The sequence below is a fragment of the Peromyscus eremicus genome, chromosome 2 (genome assembly GCF_949786415.1).
Source record: "Peromyscus eremicus chromosome 2, PerEre_H2_v1, whole genome shotgun sequence".
NCBI lineage: Eukaryota > Metazoa > Chordata > Mammalia > Rodentia > Cricetidae > Peromyscus > Peromyscus eremicus.
This window is the reverse complement of record NC_081417.1, coordinates 157807599-157825160: the sequence shown is the minus strand read 5'-3', so window position 1 is coordinate 157825160 and position 17562 is coordinate 157807599. Positions and strand designations below refer to the sequence as shown.

General features: G+C 50.7%; 1 protein-coding gene across 1 annotated transcript in view; it reads right to left on the bottom strand.

The window, feature by feature from the left end:
• Ctnnbip1 (catenin beta interacting protein 1) overlaps positions 1 to 17562 on the bottom strand; it is a 49534-nt gene that overhangs the window by 19009 nt on the left and 12963 nt on the right. The window contains exons 2-4 of the mRNA XM_059256285.1: positions 7137 to 7221; positions 930 to 1050; positions 255 to 345 (exon numbers count right to left, since the gene is read on the bottom strand). Of these exons, the coding sequence (XP_059112268.1) occupies positions 255 to 345; positions 930 to 1025 (187 nt within the window). The 5' untranslated portion in view covers positions 1026 to 1050; positions 7137 to 7221. The remainder of the gene's footprint in view (positions 1 to 254; positions 346 to 929; positions 1051 to 7136; positions 7222 to 17562) is intronic.

Genomic DNA, 17562 nt, shown 5'->3' with positions numbered 1-17562 from the left:
ACTATCTCCTCCTTCCTCCAGGCCTGGGAAGGGATATACCACCCGCCTTGTTGGATCCTCGACTCCTACCTGCGGAAGGGGATGGACCAGACGGGGGGTGGGGGGGTGGGGGGTGGGGGGTGCTGTCTGTGGATGAGAGGGAACAATAGCCTCCTTTTTCTTCCCTAACCCCCCAGATCGCCCATTCAGCTTTGTGGAGAACCACTGCCTAGTGCGCTGGGGAGGGCTTGGCTGGCGCCTGGCCCCTGACTCACCCTGGTCGATGGAGTGCTGCGGCAGCTGACTGAGCTGGCTGCTGACTACCCCTGCATAGGTGCGCAGGAACTCTTCCTCGTTGGCGGTCAGCTGCAGACGAGAGTGCTGTGGTGAGGGGAGCATGTGCCTCCCCTCTCGCCCCTGCCCTCTAGTCCTGGTATGGCCTTTGTAGCTTCCCAGCAATCAGACCTGTTTCCACCCTGACCACCAGGTCCCTGAGCTCACATGCCTTACCACTCACTTTGAATCTAGACCACTGTCTATTCTGGGGTAGAGCAGGTATGAAAGTCGGGCCCTGGCCAGACACAAGCAGCCAATCAGCCATTCCAAATGCCCCCACTTCCTTTCAAAAGATGTCCCTGCGTTTGCTTGTCTACTGCCCTCCTCAGTGGCCACCCTGCCAAGCTGCCCCTCACTTGCTCCCAGGAGAGAAGACTCTCTGAGGTCAGTGAGGGTCAGAAAGGAAAGGAGTCCCTGGCTCAGAATCAACAACGGAGTGGAAAGACTATCTCAGCAATGGCCCCAAACTGGACATGCTGGGCTCTGTGCTTGGGGAGCCTGAACTGGCCCAACAGTCTTCTCCCCAGTTCTTGGAGACCCAGGAGGTGGCTGCAGCTGCTCTGTCCCCCTTCAGGGCAGCAGGTACCCAGTTGCTTGACACTTCAGGCACTCACATTTGACCCCATCTTCCTCAGCATGAGCAGCACGCGGACCTTCTGTTGAATGTACATCTCCTCCGGACTCTTACCGGGTGCTCCCTCACGGTTCATCCCCCTGGCCCAGCTCTGGGGACTCCTGCAAGCAGAGGGGAATCAAGCGTTATGGAGAGAATGCCAGGATGAGATACACTCTAATACCGACACCCTGTAGGTGATGTGCCCCTTTCTCAAATAGGCCCTCCCCAGTAGGGACCTCCTCTCTGACAGCACAGAAGTCACAGAAGAAGTAGTGGGTCCTCAATACCTCTTTACCTGAGGCCCAGGCAGCACAGCTGAGGGGCTCTTATTCCAGAGCAGAGGCTGCAGGGAACAGCCACCGTTTCTGTTATGAGCCACAGGAGAGATGAGGCATGAAGCCCCAAGAGTTCTGGGTTTTCAATGCAGGCAACATGCATAAGAAGTCAAAGGAATTGATCAGAGGTGGCTTGTTGGGGCCTCTGGCTCAGGAAACTGAGATCAGTGACGGCCCCCAAGGCAGTGACATCACCTTGTGCAAAAGCCACTACTGAACTCAAGAGGCCAGCAACTGGGCAAGGCACCAGGGAGTCCCTCTATGGGGATGGCTGGTCCAGGGCTATGGGGCCGAGCACTGGTAGGGCTGTCACTGCCACCCTCACAAACCCACCCCACCTGTTAGAGGGTAGCTCCTGAAGATAGCTGTGAAGGCCAGCGGCTGTGTCCAGGTGTCTCTGGCCTGAGCTACAGCCAGTCCCAGAAAGAGAAGCCCGGGGCCTCCTCCTGCAGAAGGAGCTGGGGGAGAGGAGGCAGGATCTAGGGTTTGGGTTACACACTTGAACTCCTGAACAAGTCAGAAATAACGCAGCAGCTGGTGGGGTGGAGCCTCAGTAGCCCTGCTACCAAGGAGCTGTACTCGGGGAATGAGGGAACCCGGCTGGCAGGCTAAGGACACTCCTTACACCATCTACTCCCAGTGGTCCATGAGTCCTAGACAGGGAAATGCTGGACAAGGCAATACTACATGCCAAGGGCGTACCCAGGAATGTGCCAGAGCCTGGCCAACAGCTCCTGAGTATCAGCTCATCAGCTGCTCAAAAGCCTATTGGGGCCCTCGCCCCGAAAGCCCACACAACAGGTTAAAAACCTGGCCAGCTTGGGCTGACATCATGTCTGTATATTTGACACAGCACAGGACTCCTTCTAGAGTCTTCTTATCCACCCTTGGACCCTAGAACCCAGACCCCTTTCTTCTATGGTCTGCCCCCTTCAACTAATCCAGGGCTCAGAAAAGGGCCAAAGTAACAACCAGGGGCTGGGAAAAGGCACAGTGGCCTCGAGCATAGTCTCCAGGGCACACACCAACCTGTGGATGGCCCTCACTTCCTGCAGGGCCCAGCAGGAAAGCAGGATTCTGGGGGAGCTCTCCTTCATTTGCCCTGTTCTCCGTCTAGCACTGATGGTCTGGGGATGGACTGCACATGGCTTCATGGTGATCTCTGCCTGGACCTTAAGTATGGATGCTGTGACCTCCATCTCCTCCCTGGTGCTTCCATCTGGACTACTATGGCCTTGGCCTCATAGCCCCCTCACATCCTCCATTGTGCTTTCCCCTAGAGTGGCTAGAACAATTTACGTAGGTCAGGAGAGATGACATCCCCACACCCCTGCTAGTCATATCTGAAAATACATTTCCTAGTCCTGGCCGGTTGCCTACGAGGCCAAGTGTGATCAGCTCCGTTCTCTCTGCAACCCAGCTCTCCCTGCTCCTCTGCTTGTCAGCCTCTGCACTGGTATCCATCCCCTGAGTCCAGAACTGGCTTCATCTTGGCCTCAAGGTATCTTTCCAGGGGGCCAGTCCTGTGCCTCCACCTCTTGTCACACAGCCCTGTCTCACTGTCCTAGTTTTCTGAGTGTCTTGGAACATCTGTTTACTGTCTCTTCCTTCTCCTGCTGTGTCTGCTCGGGTTGGCCTGTCCTCCTGGAGCCTGGTACCTAGCAGGCTCTTAATAAGTACTGCCCACCTGGCTGAATGGAACAGGGGAGCAGTCTTTAGTGTCTGAGATTCCCCCTCTCTACAGTACTCATACCAACTCAAAACTAATGTCATTGTATTAAGAGACTTAAGTACAAACCCTGAGTCCTGCAAATTTTACTTTCCCAAAGGACTCTTCCTCCTGAGCCACTGTGACCTCCAGCAAACATCGGAAGTATTCCATGGAGCCTTCAAACTGGGAGTCAGAGTTCCCATGAGCAATATCTTCCAATTCTGTCATGTGCTCAAGGGCTAGATTTTAGTAGGCCATCCCCTATGAAAGATGCATGACATGCAACAGAACAGCCACTAGGTGCCGCCATACACAAAAGTTTCCAAGGGAATTCCTTCTGTCAGTCCCCTGGGAAGCTCTCACAAACCACACTCCAATCACAGTGGGTCCCAGGAACTCATATCTATTCACTCAGAGAGCTGCTCCTACAGGACGGACAGGGGTCTGGTTAGGGCTGCCGTGTCCCAGGACCCTTAGAGGGCTGCTCCTACAGGACGGACAGGGGTCTGGTTAGTGCTGCCAGGTCGGTGCCAGCTGGAGGAATGCCACTGTGCAGTCATTTCCCACCAGGTCTACGTTACAGAGCGCTGTCCCACAGCTCCACCCCTCCACACCCCGTAGACTGGCGTACCCTACTGTCTTCAGTTCTGCTGTGAGGTCTTGGGGTCTGCAGCAGCAGGGCTCAACCGGTCTTTGGAGCCAAGTCATTCTTACTGTAACACACTCTGCCTGGCACAAGCTGTTTCCTAAACTTCAGAAGAATCCTGACTCAGCATTTCTAAAAATTCTTGTCATCTAGTATTCACTATGGTGCACATGTGAAGGGCAGAGAGGACCACTTTCAGGAGTCAGCCCTCCCCTAGGGACTGAACTCTGGTGGGAGAGTGCCTCCACCCACTGGTGATGTCGACGCTCTGCTTTGCTGACCCTGCCTTACTGTCTGCCGGGAAGGAACGCCCAGGGCTGGAGCTGGGAGAGAAAGTGGAGCACAGGTCCCTGCCCTTCACATTCCAGACCAAATGCTCTAGAAAGTGTCCTAACTGATGTCACTCTGTCCTAATTCGCAGGAAGGGTGTCAATGTGAAAAAATTAATAATTGAAGAGAATAAGTCATAAGCATCTCAGACAAATGGCTGCTGGTGTGCCACAAGCATATTACAGTGTGCTTAGATTTGTTGGAGTATGTTATTAAATTTTCATCACAATTCTGTCAAGTACTACATTAATGTCACTGGAGGATTCCTATTTTCCCCTGTAGGGATCAAGAACTGGTCTCCATTAAAATGTGCTTAAATTACATAAGCTCAAACTGCAATTAATTTAGATACTAATTATTCATCCAAGCTCAGACTGAAGAATCAACAGTAACAATGCATCTCAGTGATGGCTTCAACTGTTCCCACACACACCCCGTCCCTAACACAGGGCAGCGCTTCCCTTCCACTAAGACAATTTCTCGGGAGTCAGAGATGAACCAGGAAAGGGAAAACAGGCAGCTGTCAATTATGCAAATGAAGGGGAGGGGAGAGGTCTGCGGTTTTGTATCTTGTGGTGACAAACCATATATTGTGACTAAGTGGTGCCACGCCAGAAAATCCCATCTGACGGACTCAGTGCAACATCAAGGGTCACGACACACAGGCCGACACTGCACGGCCGGACAGCCGGTGGCTTTCAGCCTGTCCCTCCGCTGCAGGAAGCACGGCTGGTCAGCAGAGAACAATGCAAAGTGTCCCAGTCACTGTGCAAGACCCACAGGGAGGGAACTGTGAAGAGCACGAGCTGAGATGGGTACTGAAGTGTGGGGGACATCAAAGACATCGATGTCACATTCCCACCCAACCTCTGCAGACCTCCATGGACCAACTGATGGCACTTCAGAATTAGGAGGCAGTGCAGAAGCCAAGAATGTGGCCAGCAGTGGTTGGAGGCTGGGAGGGCTATGCTGCCCATGTGGGTCTCTATCAGTGCTGATAAGAAGCCTGACAAGCTGGCCTCTCTTCGACCTGCCTGAGTGGCCCTGAGTACAAGTATAGCCCCTTGTGCTCATTTTTATTTATAAACCTGAAGCTAATGTTGTTTGCACACTCATGTTTATAAAAAAGTATCAGTTTATAACTCTAGGGGTCTTGCATCTGCTTAGAAAACTGTCAAATAAATTCAAGCTGTGCCAGATCACAGGATGGTTCCTTCAGGGCCACAAGGGTCACCACTATTTGCCTTCTATTTTGTCCACGTTAAAAAATACTAGGAAAGCCAGGTGTGGTGGCTCTCACCTGTAATCTCAGCCCTTGGAAAGCAGAGATAGGAGGATGCCACAAGCTTGAAACAGCTCAGTCTACACACTGAGTCCCAGGCCAGCCACAGACAGACAGCAGTGTGGTGGTACTGTGTTCCCCAAAATATTGTGCACGCTAATAAACTTATCTGGGGCCAGAGAACAGAACAGCCACTAGTCAAACATAGAGGCCAGAAAACAGTGGCACTCACGCCTTTAATCCTAGTCTTCTAGATGGATCTCTGTGAGTTCAAAGCCACACTGGAAACAGCCAGGCATGGTGATCCATGGTGTAATCCCAGGAAGTGATGGTAGAAAGCAGAAAGGTATATAAAGTGTAAAAACCAGGAACTAGAGCTGGTTAAGCTTTTAGGCTTTTGAGCAGCAGTTCAGCTGAGATCCATTCGGATGAGGACTCAGAGGAAACAGTTTGAGGAAACAGGATCAGCTGAGGAATTGGCAAGGTGAGGTAGCTGTGGCTGGTTCTCTCTCTCTCTGATCATTCCGCGTTCACCCCAATACCTGGCTCTGGGCTTGTTTTTGTTAATAAGACTCTTTAAGATTCATGCTACAAAGCAGCACACTGTCAAAACTCTAAAACACACCATGAGAGCTGGGCATGCAGACCCCTATCTGTAATCTCATCACTCAGGAGGCTGAGACATGGAGGATTTCTTCTAGCTTGGAGCTACTTTGGGCTATACAGTGAGTTTCAAGTCAGCCTGGGCTATAAATGAGAACTATAACAAAAATATTCGTTGTTTTGTTATTTTGACATAGAGTCTCTCTACATATCCCTGACTGTCCTGGAACTCACTCTGTAGATCAGGCTGTCCTCGAACTTACAGAATCCACCTGCCTCTGCTTCCCAAGTGTTGGGATTAAAGGCCTGTGCCACCATGCCTGGGTCAAAAATTTTAAAGCATAGAAACAATTGTTTGTTTGTTTGTTTTTAAGGAGCTAGGTATAACGGCACATGCCTATAATCCCATCACTTGGGAGGCAGAAGCTGAGAGATCAGGACATCCAAGGTCATCCTCAACTACACAGTGAGTTTGAGGCCAGCCTAGACTACAGAAAACCCTGTTTCCAAAATACAGCAGGCAACACAGACAGACAAACACACACACACACACACACACACACACACACACACACACACACACACACAAGGGCATGAAAACCAGGGATGTGGCTCAGTGGTAGCATGCACAAGGCCCTGAGCACCATCTGCAATGCACCACAATAACAAATATCTGCAACTTTTAAATGCATACATATTTTCACAGGATTTATATAGACAGAATACATCATATAATTTATACCTGTTTTCACAGGGTTTATATAGATAGAATACATCATATAACTCATAGAGTTTACAGAAAATACTCAGGGCAATCAAGATAGCTCAGCAGGTAAAGGCACTTGCTGCACAAGTCTGGTAAACTGAGTTCAATTCCTAGAACTCACGTATCGTTGGACAGAGAGAACCAACTTCACAGGTGCATGGTCACTGCACCCCTGCCCCCATTTCATACACGCTAATAAAATATTGAAATGTATAGCCCAGAGTCTGCTCGAATCTTAGCCTGAAAAATCAGCAGCACTGTGACACTGACTGTAAGAATCTACACATCAGGTAGGGTAGCTCAGTGGTAGAGCATGGTTGCTATGCACAATGCCCTGGGTTCAACTCCCAGCAGTGTAAGGAAAACCACAGGAAGAAAACGACCCCCGACACCGGAAGAAACAAGTATCACACGGGACCATGAAGGAAGGCAGCGAGATGGGTGAACCTGGTTGTCTCAGGCTACCCCCACCCTCCCTCCACAGCAGCACTGTCCCACAGCCACACAACAGAGCCTTCCCCCAGGTCCTTACCTGCTTCTGGAAATTCACTTCAGGCACACAGATGCTCAACTCTAAGGGGAGGGCTGCGACTGAGAAGAAATAAGAAGGTGCCGCCCTGTGGAAACAGAACACAGTCATGGGAGGAGCCAGAAGGCCCCAGTGGCTGCTCAGTAGGACCTGGTGCCACCCCCCCCCCCCACACGCAGAGGGACAGAACCGCTGGCACAGAGCCTGTGGCCATGAGCTCTGTCATAGTCCAGAAATACCTGTGTGTCAGGCAGGCCCAGGAGCCTGCTCCCATACCTCCACGACAGGGTGCTGAGTGTGCACCAAGCCTGTCATTTCCGGCTGAGGCAGGCCCGCCTGCTCCACACAACACACACCTCCTCCTCTGGGCTAGTCACCCTGTCTAGAGACATGGGACCAGAGTGACTCACTGGACAGATGATGGGCAAGCCCTCGAATCTGCACAAGATGACCTCCCACCCACCAAACACCTCAGATAACAAGGCCAGGTCCTCATCGTCTGCCTCCTGTGTGCTCCAGCTGTGTCACCTGGGTGTGTAGTTGACATCTGCAGCCGACCCCAGGTACGGATGTGTGTCACATAGACAGAAGGCATGGCTGAGGATAACACACTGACTAGCCTGACTGCAGTCTATGCCCCGAGAACATCTCTTCCAAGAACCAAAGAACACGGCTTCTCTGGCCTTTCCCCAACAATCTCATCACCTGGCTAACGTATACTAGCTAACCTGGTGGAAGTGTGGTCTACTGAGGGCACCAGCGGCAACACTGTAGGGCACAGAGAGCTTGTGAGCCTCTATATCCCACCCTGCCTTGAGTGGCCTCCAGGTTCTCAACCCTGCTCAACCCTGCCAGGCCTGAGGGCAATGGCTTCTGAGCCAGATGGAGGAAGGACAAAGCATCCTGGGAATATCTCCTTATTCCCTTTCTGTAGACAAAGCTGCCAAGAGGCTGAGGACAGCACATTCTACAAGGGGATCTTCCCACAGTGTGTGTGTGTGTGTGTGTACATTGTGTGTGCGTGTGCACACACACCTAAACATGCATGTGGAGATAACAAGAAGATGCAGGGTGGCCCCCTCTTATTCTCAGCCTCATTCCTTTGAGACAGGGTTGCTAATTCAACCTGACGCTTACCATGAGGCTGGCTGGCTAGCTGGCAATTTCTTAGGAACTGCCTATCTCTGCCCACCCCCATCCCCAAGGGGTTACAAGCACATGTGGCCATTTTTTTTAAACATAGGGCTGGGAATTCAACTCAGGTCCTCCTGTCTATATAGCAACTGCTTTTTACCCACTGAGCCATCCTCCCAGCCCCGCACAGTGGGAGTGCAGACCGCTCAGGCTGAGTCTGCTGTGTGGGTTCCTCCATCTAGAGGACGGCTGGGATGAAGGGCCAGCCTTCTGCCTGACACTCCCACCCATCATCGGCGCAGCCCTATAGGAACAGGCCATTTATAGCAATTAATTGCTCTCTTCTTCCTCCAGATATCAAAGCACTGAAATACCAAGGAACCCTGGGGAACTTTCCACCCAAGTCCTCACATTCCTTCAAAAAGGGATGAAAGGAGAACCTCCTCCTACTTCTGAGGGGCTTTCATTTCTTCAACTGCTGTGATCACTAATTATCCCTCCTGTCCATGGGGCGCAGGACCTTCCAAGGAGGAGAAGGAACTTTGTGACTTTAAGTGAAGGCATCAGAAGGGCACGACTACCCAGGCCTTCTCAGCCAGCTAGTCTATTTGCTGTTTTAATAATCAGGCCAACGGTCCCAACTACAAACAGAAAAATGAAGGCTCCTGCCCGGTGCCATGGTGCTGTGTAGCACCAGACACACAGCGAGCTCCAGGAGCTGGCCTCTGTTTCCAACCAGCTGTCACTGGCCAGCAGTGTAACCCAAGGCTGGTTATCAAACCATGTGCTTCATTTCACAACATGTCAAAAGGAGCTTGAGCTGTGCGTCTCACGGGGAGACATGGGATGATGGCTGGCTTCCTGTACTAGAGGATGCACAGTGACAAGACCCTCATGCTAGGCCTCATTGCTCTGCTGACATTGCTTTGAAATTCTTTAATTTTCTTTCTTTCTTCCTTTTCTTTTTAGATAGGGTATCCTATGTCCCAGGCTGGAGCCTCACACTCACTATGTACCAGCAATGACCTTGACTCCTGTCTCTAGCTCCCAGTGCTAGGATTAGAGGCATGCACCACGCCTGCTTGCTCCTTCTTTCTTTTCAGTGCTGGGGATTGAACCCAGAGCTTGACGTGTGCTAGGCAAGCACTCTACCAAGCGACATACTCCTTCTCCTTCTCCTTTTTTTTTTTTTTTTCTCCCTTTACTTTTTTGAGACAGTCTTTCCCTGAACCTGGAGCTTGCTGATATTTGCTAGACTGACTAGCCCGGGAGCCCACCTGTCTGCACAGATGTAGATGTGTATGGCCCCACTGGCCTTTCCACGGTTGCTGGGGATCTGAGCTGAGGTCCTCAGGCTTGCAGAGCGAGCACTTGTACTCACCGAGCCTTTTCCCCAGCCCTTGCCAACACTGTCTTAGGTCAAGCTCCCTTCCTTCCTCTCTCCTTCCTCATAACCCAGACTGTCTTCATTCCCGTAATCTTTCTTCCTTTAACCCTAGTGTGTCTAAAGTGTTGAGATTATGTGCTAAACCTCGTTCTTTCTTTCTCTCTCCTTCTTTCTTTTCTTTTCTTCCTTTTTTTTGTTTTAAGATTTATTTATTTACTTATTATGTATACAGTGCTCTGTCTGCATATATGTCTGCACACCAGAAAGTATTTCTCTGTGTAGCCTTGGCTGTCCTGGATCTCGCTCTGTAGAGCAGGCTGGCCTCAAATTCACAGAGATCCATCTGTCTCTGCCTCCCAAGTGCTGGGATTAAAGGTGTGGGCCACCATGTCTGTCTTCTTCCTTCTTAAGGACAGGTTCTCATATAGCCCAGGCTGGCTTTCAACTTTTTTTTTTTAAACAAGTCTTTTTTTTTAAATTTATTTAATTTTATTGTATGTGCATTGGTGTTTTGCCTGCATGTATGTCTGCATGAGGACTCCAGATCTCCTGGAACTGGAGTTACAGACAGTTGTAAGCTGCCATGTGGATGCTGGGAATTGAACCTGGGTCCTCTGGAAAAGCAGTCAGTGCTCTTAACCGCTGAGCCGTCTCTCCAGCCCCTGTAATGATTATTTTAAATAAAGAGTCCACCATTGGACCTCATAAATTATATGGCTGGTCCAGAATGAAAGGGGCCTCCCAAACTGCTGAGGGCCCATCTTACACAGACCACTACCTGGACTCAAGAGGCTTTATCCAGCTGTTCTAGGCACACAGTGCTCTGTCCTGGGCTCAGGCTGTGGAGATACAGGAAGCGGGGGACTAAGACAGGGTCCTCTCTGCCAGAGACAACCAAATGGCTGAGGAAATCATATTATGCACAGCCAAGAGCACAAATAAGATACTGATGAGCCACAAAGATAGGTTAAAACACAAACATTTCTAGAATGCCAAACAAAGACTACAGACTGTGCCATGTTCTGCCTCCCACCCTCCAGGAACTCAGGGTAGGAGGAGGAAAGACCCAGGGCTTTAACCCAAAGCAGTGAGTAGCAGAGCAAGTGTATGTGTGTGTATACATGTGCGCTGTGCACGCACATGAAGATCTGGAAAAGCACAGGGTAGGAACTAGCTCTGGGAGAAGTCACTGGACCTGGGTCTTGACAGATGAATACGAGTTAATTTGCTGGAAGAGGAAGAGAAACATGGAGACATAGGCACTGACTGAACAATTACTGGCATCTATCTTCTCTAGGGCAGGCACTGAGAATACATAGACAGACGGACTTGTGACGAGGGGAGACAGACACCATGCAAGTCATACGCAGGACAATGCTTCTCAGACAGCGTGACAAAGAACACAGAAGGAAATATAAGGCATCCTGGGGACATGCTTCCTGGAGCTTGACTTGTTGGAACTGCTGTGAGGGGAGACTGCCTGGGGGCCCCAGTGACAGCCCAGAGGACAAGCTGGACTAGCAGGCTGAGAAGCCTACAGAGAGATGACACAGACAGACTCTTCCTTCAGATAAAGTGGGCACACAGTGAACATCTCCAAAGATCTCTGGAACCAGAGTGGAGACAGCCAGGCCTGAGAGTCATCAGGATCTCCTGAGCAGTTCTAGGCAAGAATGGGACTTCGGGGAGAAGCCTTGTGAGTCAGATGCACATAAAGGTGACAGGAAGGCCTGGGCTGCAGCAGAACACACAGAACAGCAGGAGAAACCTGAGGCTCAAGATGTCTGGGTCCTTCCCTGAACCAAGTCCAGCTTGCCAGAGCATCAAGCCCTGGTCTAGGGGTGACTGAGCTAAGTGCCTAGGGTGAACCCCAAGCGTAAGTGAAGATGACAGCAAGGTGAAAGGACCTCAGGATAGGACCCCTTGCCAGGGGGAGCATGCAGGTCAGCGAGGCCAGCTCTGCTGAGCATCCCCTCCCTACTCTGCATCAGTCAGGCCCCAGCTCCCAGCTCACTAACCCAGCCCCTCCCACCCCAGCTGCAACAGACAGGGTCCTGGATTGCAGAGTAAAGGCAGTTCCCAGCCAGCAGCTCTCCAGGCACGCACACAGGAGAATGCTAACCTTCCATCCTCTCCTCATGGGTTTCCAGCTCTCAGCAAGCCCTGCCCCAAACTCAGCACTTGCTCAGCACTGGTGCTGCCAGCCACCTGTCTGTCCCCCTTAAGGAGTAGGGCAGAGGCAGTCTTATTTGTCCTGGTACCTGTATGGCTGCACTCCTGCTAGGTGGCCACCCACACCCTATACTGTTTGCTGGAGACTGGCCTGGGTCTTGTCTGTGACTACTTTAATCTTAGCTTTGCCTCATGAAGGTGGGGCCAGCTGACAGTGTGTTTGGGGGTGATTCTCAAGTCACATCCACACAGTTTAAAAGAAACAAGGGAGTCAGGCGTGGTGATACAGCCTATAATCCCAGGACCTGGGAGATGGAGGCAGGAGTCCAAGGTCATCCTCAGGTATTTAGGAAGCTGAGACCAGACCAGTCTAAGCTACTTGAGAACTTGTCTAAAAAAACCAAACAAATAAGCAGATGAACTAAATCAAGCAAGCGAGGGAAAAAGAGAGCAGTCTACACATGCACAAGGGGACACAGACCACAGTACAAGACAGAGAAGGGCAAAAGAAAGCAGAGCACCGACGGACGGCACAGGGAAGGGGGACCACCTACAGGCAGCATGCCCTTGAGCTAAGCCTGCACAGATCAGATCACACCTGCGAACACACACACACACACACACACACACACACACACACACACACACACACACACACACGGGGGGTGGGGGGGGTGGGAGGGAGACACAGACGGAGGGAGGGAGGGAGGGAGGGCTGCTAGGGCTGTGGGCTAGGATGACTGAAGTACCAGGAAGGACTTCCTAAGTGAACACAAAGGCCATTGTCTCTGGGAAACATCCCAGGCAAAGCCTTCATTCAGCCTGAAAAAGGAAGGCAGAGGTCAGCCTCGGAAGCCTAGGCTTTCTCCTAGACAGAGGCAGACTTGGGGCTAGGGCCCAGAGGAAAAGGCAATGGCCACTTCAGAGTTGGCAGAATGGATACCCGGGCCCTGACTGCTACAGTAGCCTGGCACTGTTTGCCTCCAGCACAGGTCAGGAACTAAATGAGACAGACGAACACAAAAGCCCCTCTCCTACACACAGCCTCCAGGAACGTTTATAAGACCGCTGGCTGGTCTTGGTCATCACTTCAGAGTCTGCTGCCAGAGGAACTCAGCTCTTGTCCTCCTACAGGTGAGAAGGAACTGAGTCAGAGTGGCCATCCTCCTGCCTCTACCCTCTAACTACGGGATGCATGGGAGCAGGGAACAGAACAGTGCTGAGGCAAAGAGGCACCCCAAATGTTACCTAACCACCACCTGTGAGGTCAACCAGGCAGGGAAGGGTCCTACAAAAGCAGGAGCGGGAGAACTGTGTCAGGGTAGTGAGGCTTTGTGACTGACAGCTGGGCACCAGGGCAAGCCGCTGGAGCTTGAAGTCCCTGCATCAGGGACAGCACCTGGTCCCTGATGACAGTGTGTATGTGGCCTTGGGGACATGTGCTCATTTACTCCATCAACATGTGTACCTGCATACAGTGATAACTAGTCGAAATGACCACTGAGAGGAAAGGTCAAACCATATGCAAAAAGAAAAACAGCACTGAGTTAACACAGGTACAGAGGAAGCAGACAGGTTATGGCTGTAAAACCAAGCAGAGCGGGTGAGTCAGTGTGGGGGTGTGAGGGGTGAGCTGGAAACAGTGCTGCGCAGAGGCACACGGGGCAGGAGAACTGGGGTGGATCACTCAGGCCATGAAGGCCTCTGTGGGAAGCTATTTTGACCTTTAGAAACAGAGTCACTACTGTGTAGTCCAGAACCCAGCAAGGTCAGGGTCAGACCTGAACCAGCAGGGCCTCCCAGGGCCACTGAGGCAGAAGCAGCCACCGGGAAAAGCAGAGGCAGCTGCAAGAGTCTTAATGAGGAATGGCGACAGGGAAGGCCAGCGGCCAGGCTGGGGACTCACTGTGCTGACAGACCACAGGGCCCACCTTCTGTGGAGGAAGAGAGAGCGAGGGTGGCCGCACGGTGGTGGCTCTCAGGGACAGCCTGCCCCGACTCCTCACCTGGGGAATGAGGATGACAGCGAGCAGTTCCCGCCCTGGGCTGTGAGGGTTACTGAGATGCCAGGATAAAGAAGCTCTTGTCACAGAGGCTGCTGCATAGGGAGCACTCCACAAGAGGAGTCACTATTAAAGGACCAGGTGGGCAAGGGGAGAGGAGAGCAGCAGACGAGAGGTCAGCGTCAGGCCACGGCAGGCCTGTGGGCCTTGGGAGGCTGAGGCAGAGGATCGTAACTTCAAGGCCTAACTAGGCTACAGAGTGAGTTCAAGGCCAGACTTAGTGAGACTTTGTTCTAAAATAAAAAGTTCTCTTTAAAGAGGCTGAGAGTGGGACCACGACAACAGAACATGCCTATAGCATCATACATTAATTTAAATAGATTTTAAAATAAAAAATAAATAATAAAATTAGATAATTTTAAACAAAAATAAAATAACATAAAACAAAATATAAATATGAACTAAACAAAAATTAAATAAGTAAAATTAAATTAGAGAACTGACTTCTACAGGCTGTCCTCTGATTCCCACACAAAGTACACACAAATAAATGAACATAAATTTTTAAAGTCTACATGCTTAAAATCCCCAAGCTTCTTTCTCTCCATCTCCTTCCAAATCCAACCATCAGGCCCCAGCTGGTTCAAGGGGATGAAGAGGATTGAAAGCTAGATGTGACTCTCTCCTGCCACCTGTGTCCCCATCACTGGGCATGTCTCTCAGGGGTCTCTGGACACAGCCCCGAAGATGTTTAACAGACTGAGTCCTGGTTGCAGGCTGCCCTGTGTGCTGTACGATGACCACCAGCATCCTGCACTCTACCTACCAGATGCTGGTAAGGTACCACCTCCTCTGCAGATGTGACAATCAAAACAATGTCTGCTGGGAAGCAAAACCATGACCACTTGAGAACATTATGTTAAACAGCATGGGGACAAAGCAGGGCTTCTGGCTTGCCGTTTGCCAAGCACTTCCCCTGGCTCTGCAAATAAACCACTCTGTCCCCACCACCCCCAACCCTGCAAACTGCACCATGATGACTTGCATGTGACTGCCCAGCTTTTCCAGCCTGAGTCAGGATTTGAACCCAGGTCATGTGGGCTCCTGTCGCCCTCCAGTAAATCAGTAAAAATGTGCTCTGCGCCAGGTAGAGGGAGGTAGACCTAAGGATTCCAGCTTCTGCTGGAATCCCACACAGGGCAGTACCTCAGGTCCTCTGGGGACATAATGAACATGGGGCACCACAGAAAAACTCCACCTGCTCCACTCTCAGTAATTAGCCTGCAACAACTCGGCTCCCGACGACGGCTCAGGCAAGTCACGCAGTTTGCGGGGCACAGTGCCATTCTTGGGGAATGAGCTTGGGATTAGGAATTTGTCCCAAGGATGCCAACCCAAATTCAAACCTGCCCCCAGTTCCTTCCTGCTGTGTGAAGCCGGGCCATGCTGCAGAACAAGGATAATTACGACTGCTGCTGTGGCATCTTCCAAGTGCCAGGCATGGAGTCATTCATGTGCTATACATTGTCATATTTAAATTTAGTCGTCACACGCCTGCAAGGTAGGAATTATTTCCATTTTATGGATGAGGCAACTGAGGATCAGAGTCTGAGCAATCACCCAAGGCCAGGAAGGGACTCCAAGGCAGAGCCTGGATTTGAGTCCCTGCTTTGAGCTGCACCCTACAAGCAGAGGACAGGAAGAGCAATAAAGGACATTATTGAGCAACTGGAGATCATGTAACACACAAGAATACTGTGGTAAATATTAAAGGCAGGTCCCACAACGCCCAGCTCATGGAAGATTTGATCAGCTCAACTTGGAGGTTGCTACTGTTAGTTCTCTCTGTCCATGTGATCAATGCCCAGATTCAATCAACTAGAGTTCAAAATATTTGGAGGGAAAGGACCACTTCCTTACTGAAAATATACATACTTTTCCTTCATGTGATTAGTTTTGAAACAAAATAGAACCATTGTTTACACAGACTCTACATGGGGTTAGGTATTAAGAGTGATGGTTTTGCCAGGTGATGGTGGCGGTTGTGATGGTGGTGGTGGTGGTGGTGGCGGCGGCGGCGGCGGCGGCGGCGGCGGCGGCGGCGGCGCACGCCTTTAATCCCAGCACTCAGGAGGCAGAGGCAGAAGGATCTCTGTGAGTTCCAAGACAGTCAAGGACGGCTAACTACACAGAAAAAAAAAAAAAAAGGAAGAAGAAGAAGAAGGAGAAGAGGAGTGATGGTTTAAAGCAGAACAAAGGAGCCAGCAAGACAGCTCAACAGAAGGGCACTGGCTACCAAGCCCAGTGACCTGAGTTCCACCTCCAAAACTCACATAGGATAGGAGAGAAATAACTCCCACAAGTTGTCCTCTGACCTCCACATATGTCATATACATGCACAAATGAGCGCGCGCCCGCGTGTGTGTGTGTGTGTGTGTGTGTGTGTGTGTGTGTGCGTGTATGTGTGTGTGTGCGTGTGTGTGTGTGTGTGTGTGTGTGTGTGTGTGTGTGTGTGTATGGGTTGTTATTGTTTGGAGATGGTTTTCTCTGTGTAGCTTTGGAGCCTGTCTTGGAACTTACTCTATAGACCAGGCTGGCCTCAAACTCACAGAGATCCACCTGCCTCTGCCTCCCAAGTGCTGGGATTAAAGGTGTGCTCCATCACTGCTCAGCTTATATATGTTTTTTTGAGACAGGGTCTCACTATATAGACCAGGTTGGCCTCATCAGAGATCTGCCTGTCTCTTCCTCTCAAGTGCTGGAATGTGACACCATGCCTAGCAAATCAATCAATCATACTGGAGGACCTGGGATATAGCTCAGTTCAGAGTGCTTTCCTAGCCTACAGGAAGACCTAAGTCAGATCCCTAACACCACATAAAACTGAGTGTGGTGCACACACTTGTAATCCCAGAATTTGGGAGGTGAAGTCAGGAAAATCAGAAGTTCAAGATCATCCTCTGGTACTTAGGGAGTTTGAAGCCACCTTGAGCTATAAAACACTATCTCAAAAAAAAAAAAAAAAAAAAAAAGGGGTTTGGGGATTTAGCTCAGTGGTAGAGCGTTTGCCTAGCAAGCGCAAGGCCCTGGGTTCGGTCCTCAGCTCCGAAGGAAAAAAAAAAAAAGGATACTGGAAGATGTACATAGGAGGTATAAAAACACACTGTCATTTTACACAAGGGAGTTGAGCATCTGCAGAATTTAGTGTCCACAGATGGCTCTAAGGATACTAGGCACAACTGTACTATATCAGAGCCAGAAATCAAGGCCAAGAAAAACTGTCTGGTGGCCACATCACTGTTGCCAGTCACACCCTGCTCTACATACCTCTGGGCCTTTGCATCTGCTATTTCCTCAGCCTGAACCATTCTTCCTTCCTGCCCTGATTCATGACACCCAACCCTACTGACTGCTCTCTGCCTATGTCATGGTGTGTGTCTACACATGTGCCTGCACCTCTTTCTACTCAGGTCACTGCACCCCAAGTGTGGCTGTGGGCAAGCAAGGGGCAGTTTAAGGCTGTTCCTGGGCCCTGTGTCACTTGTTCTCAGAAATGCATGGTAACAGACTCACACCTCCCACTAGAGATAATTCACATATAACTCATAACAGAAAAACCTTTACTTGCCAGGGTTTTCTCTCTTTCTCAAGAGATTTTTACATGAACAGGCGTTTTGCCTGCATGCATCTCTGTGCACCGTGTGCACGTATGGCGCCAGACGAGAGCAGAGGA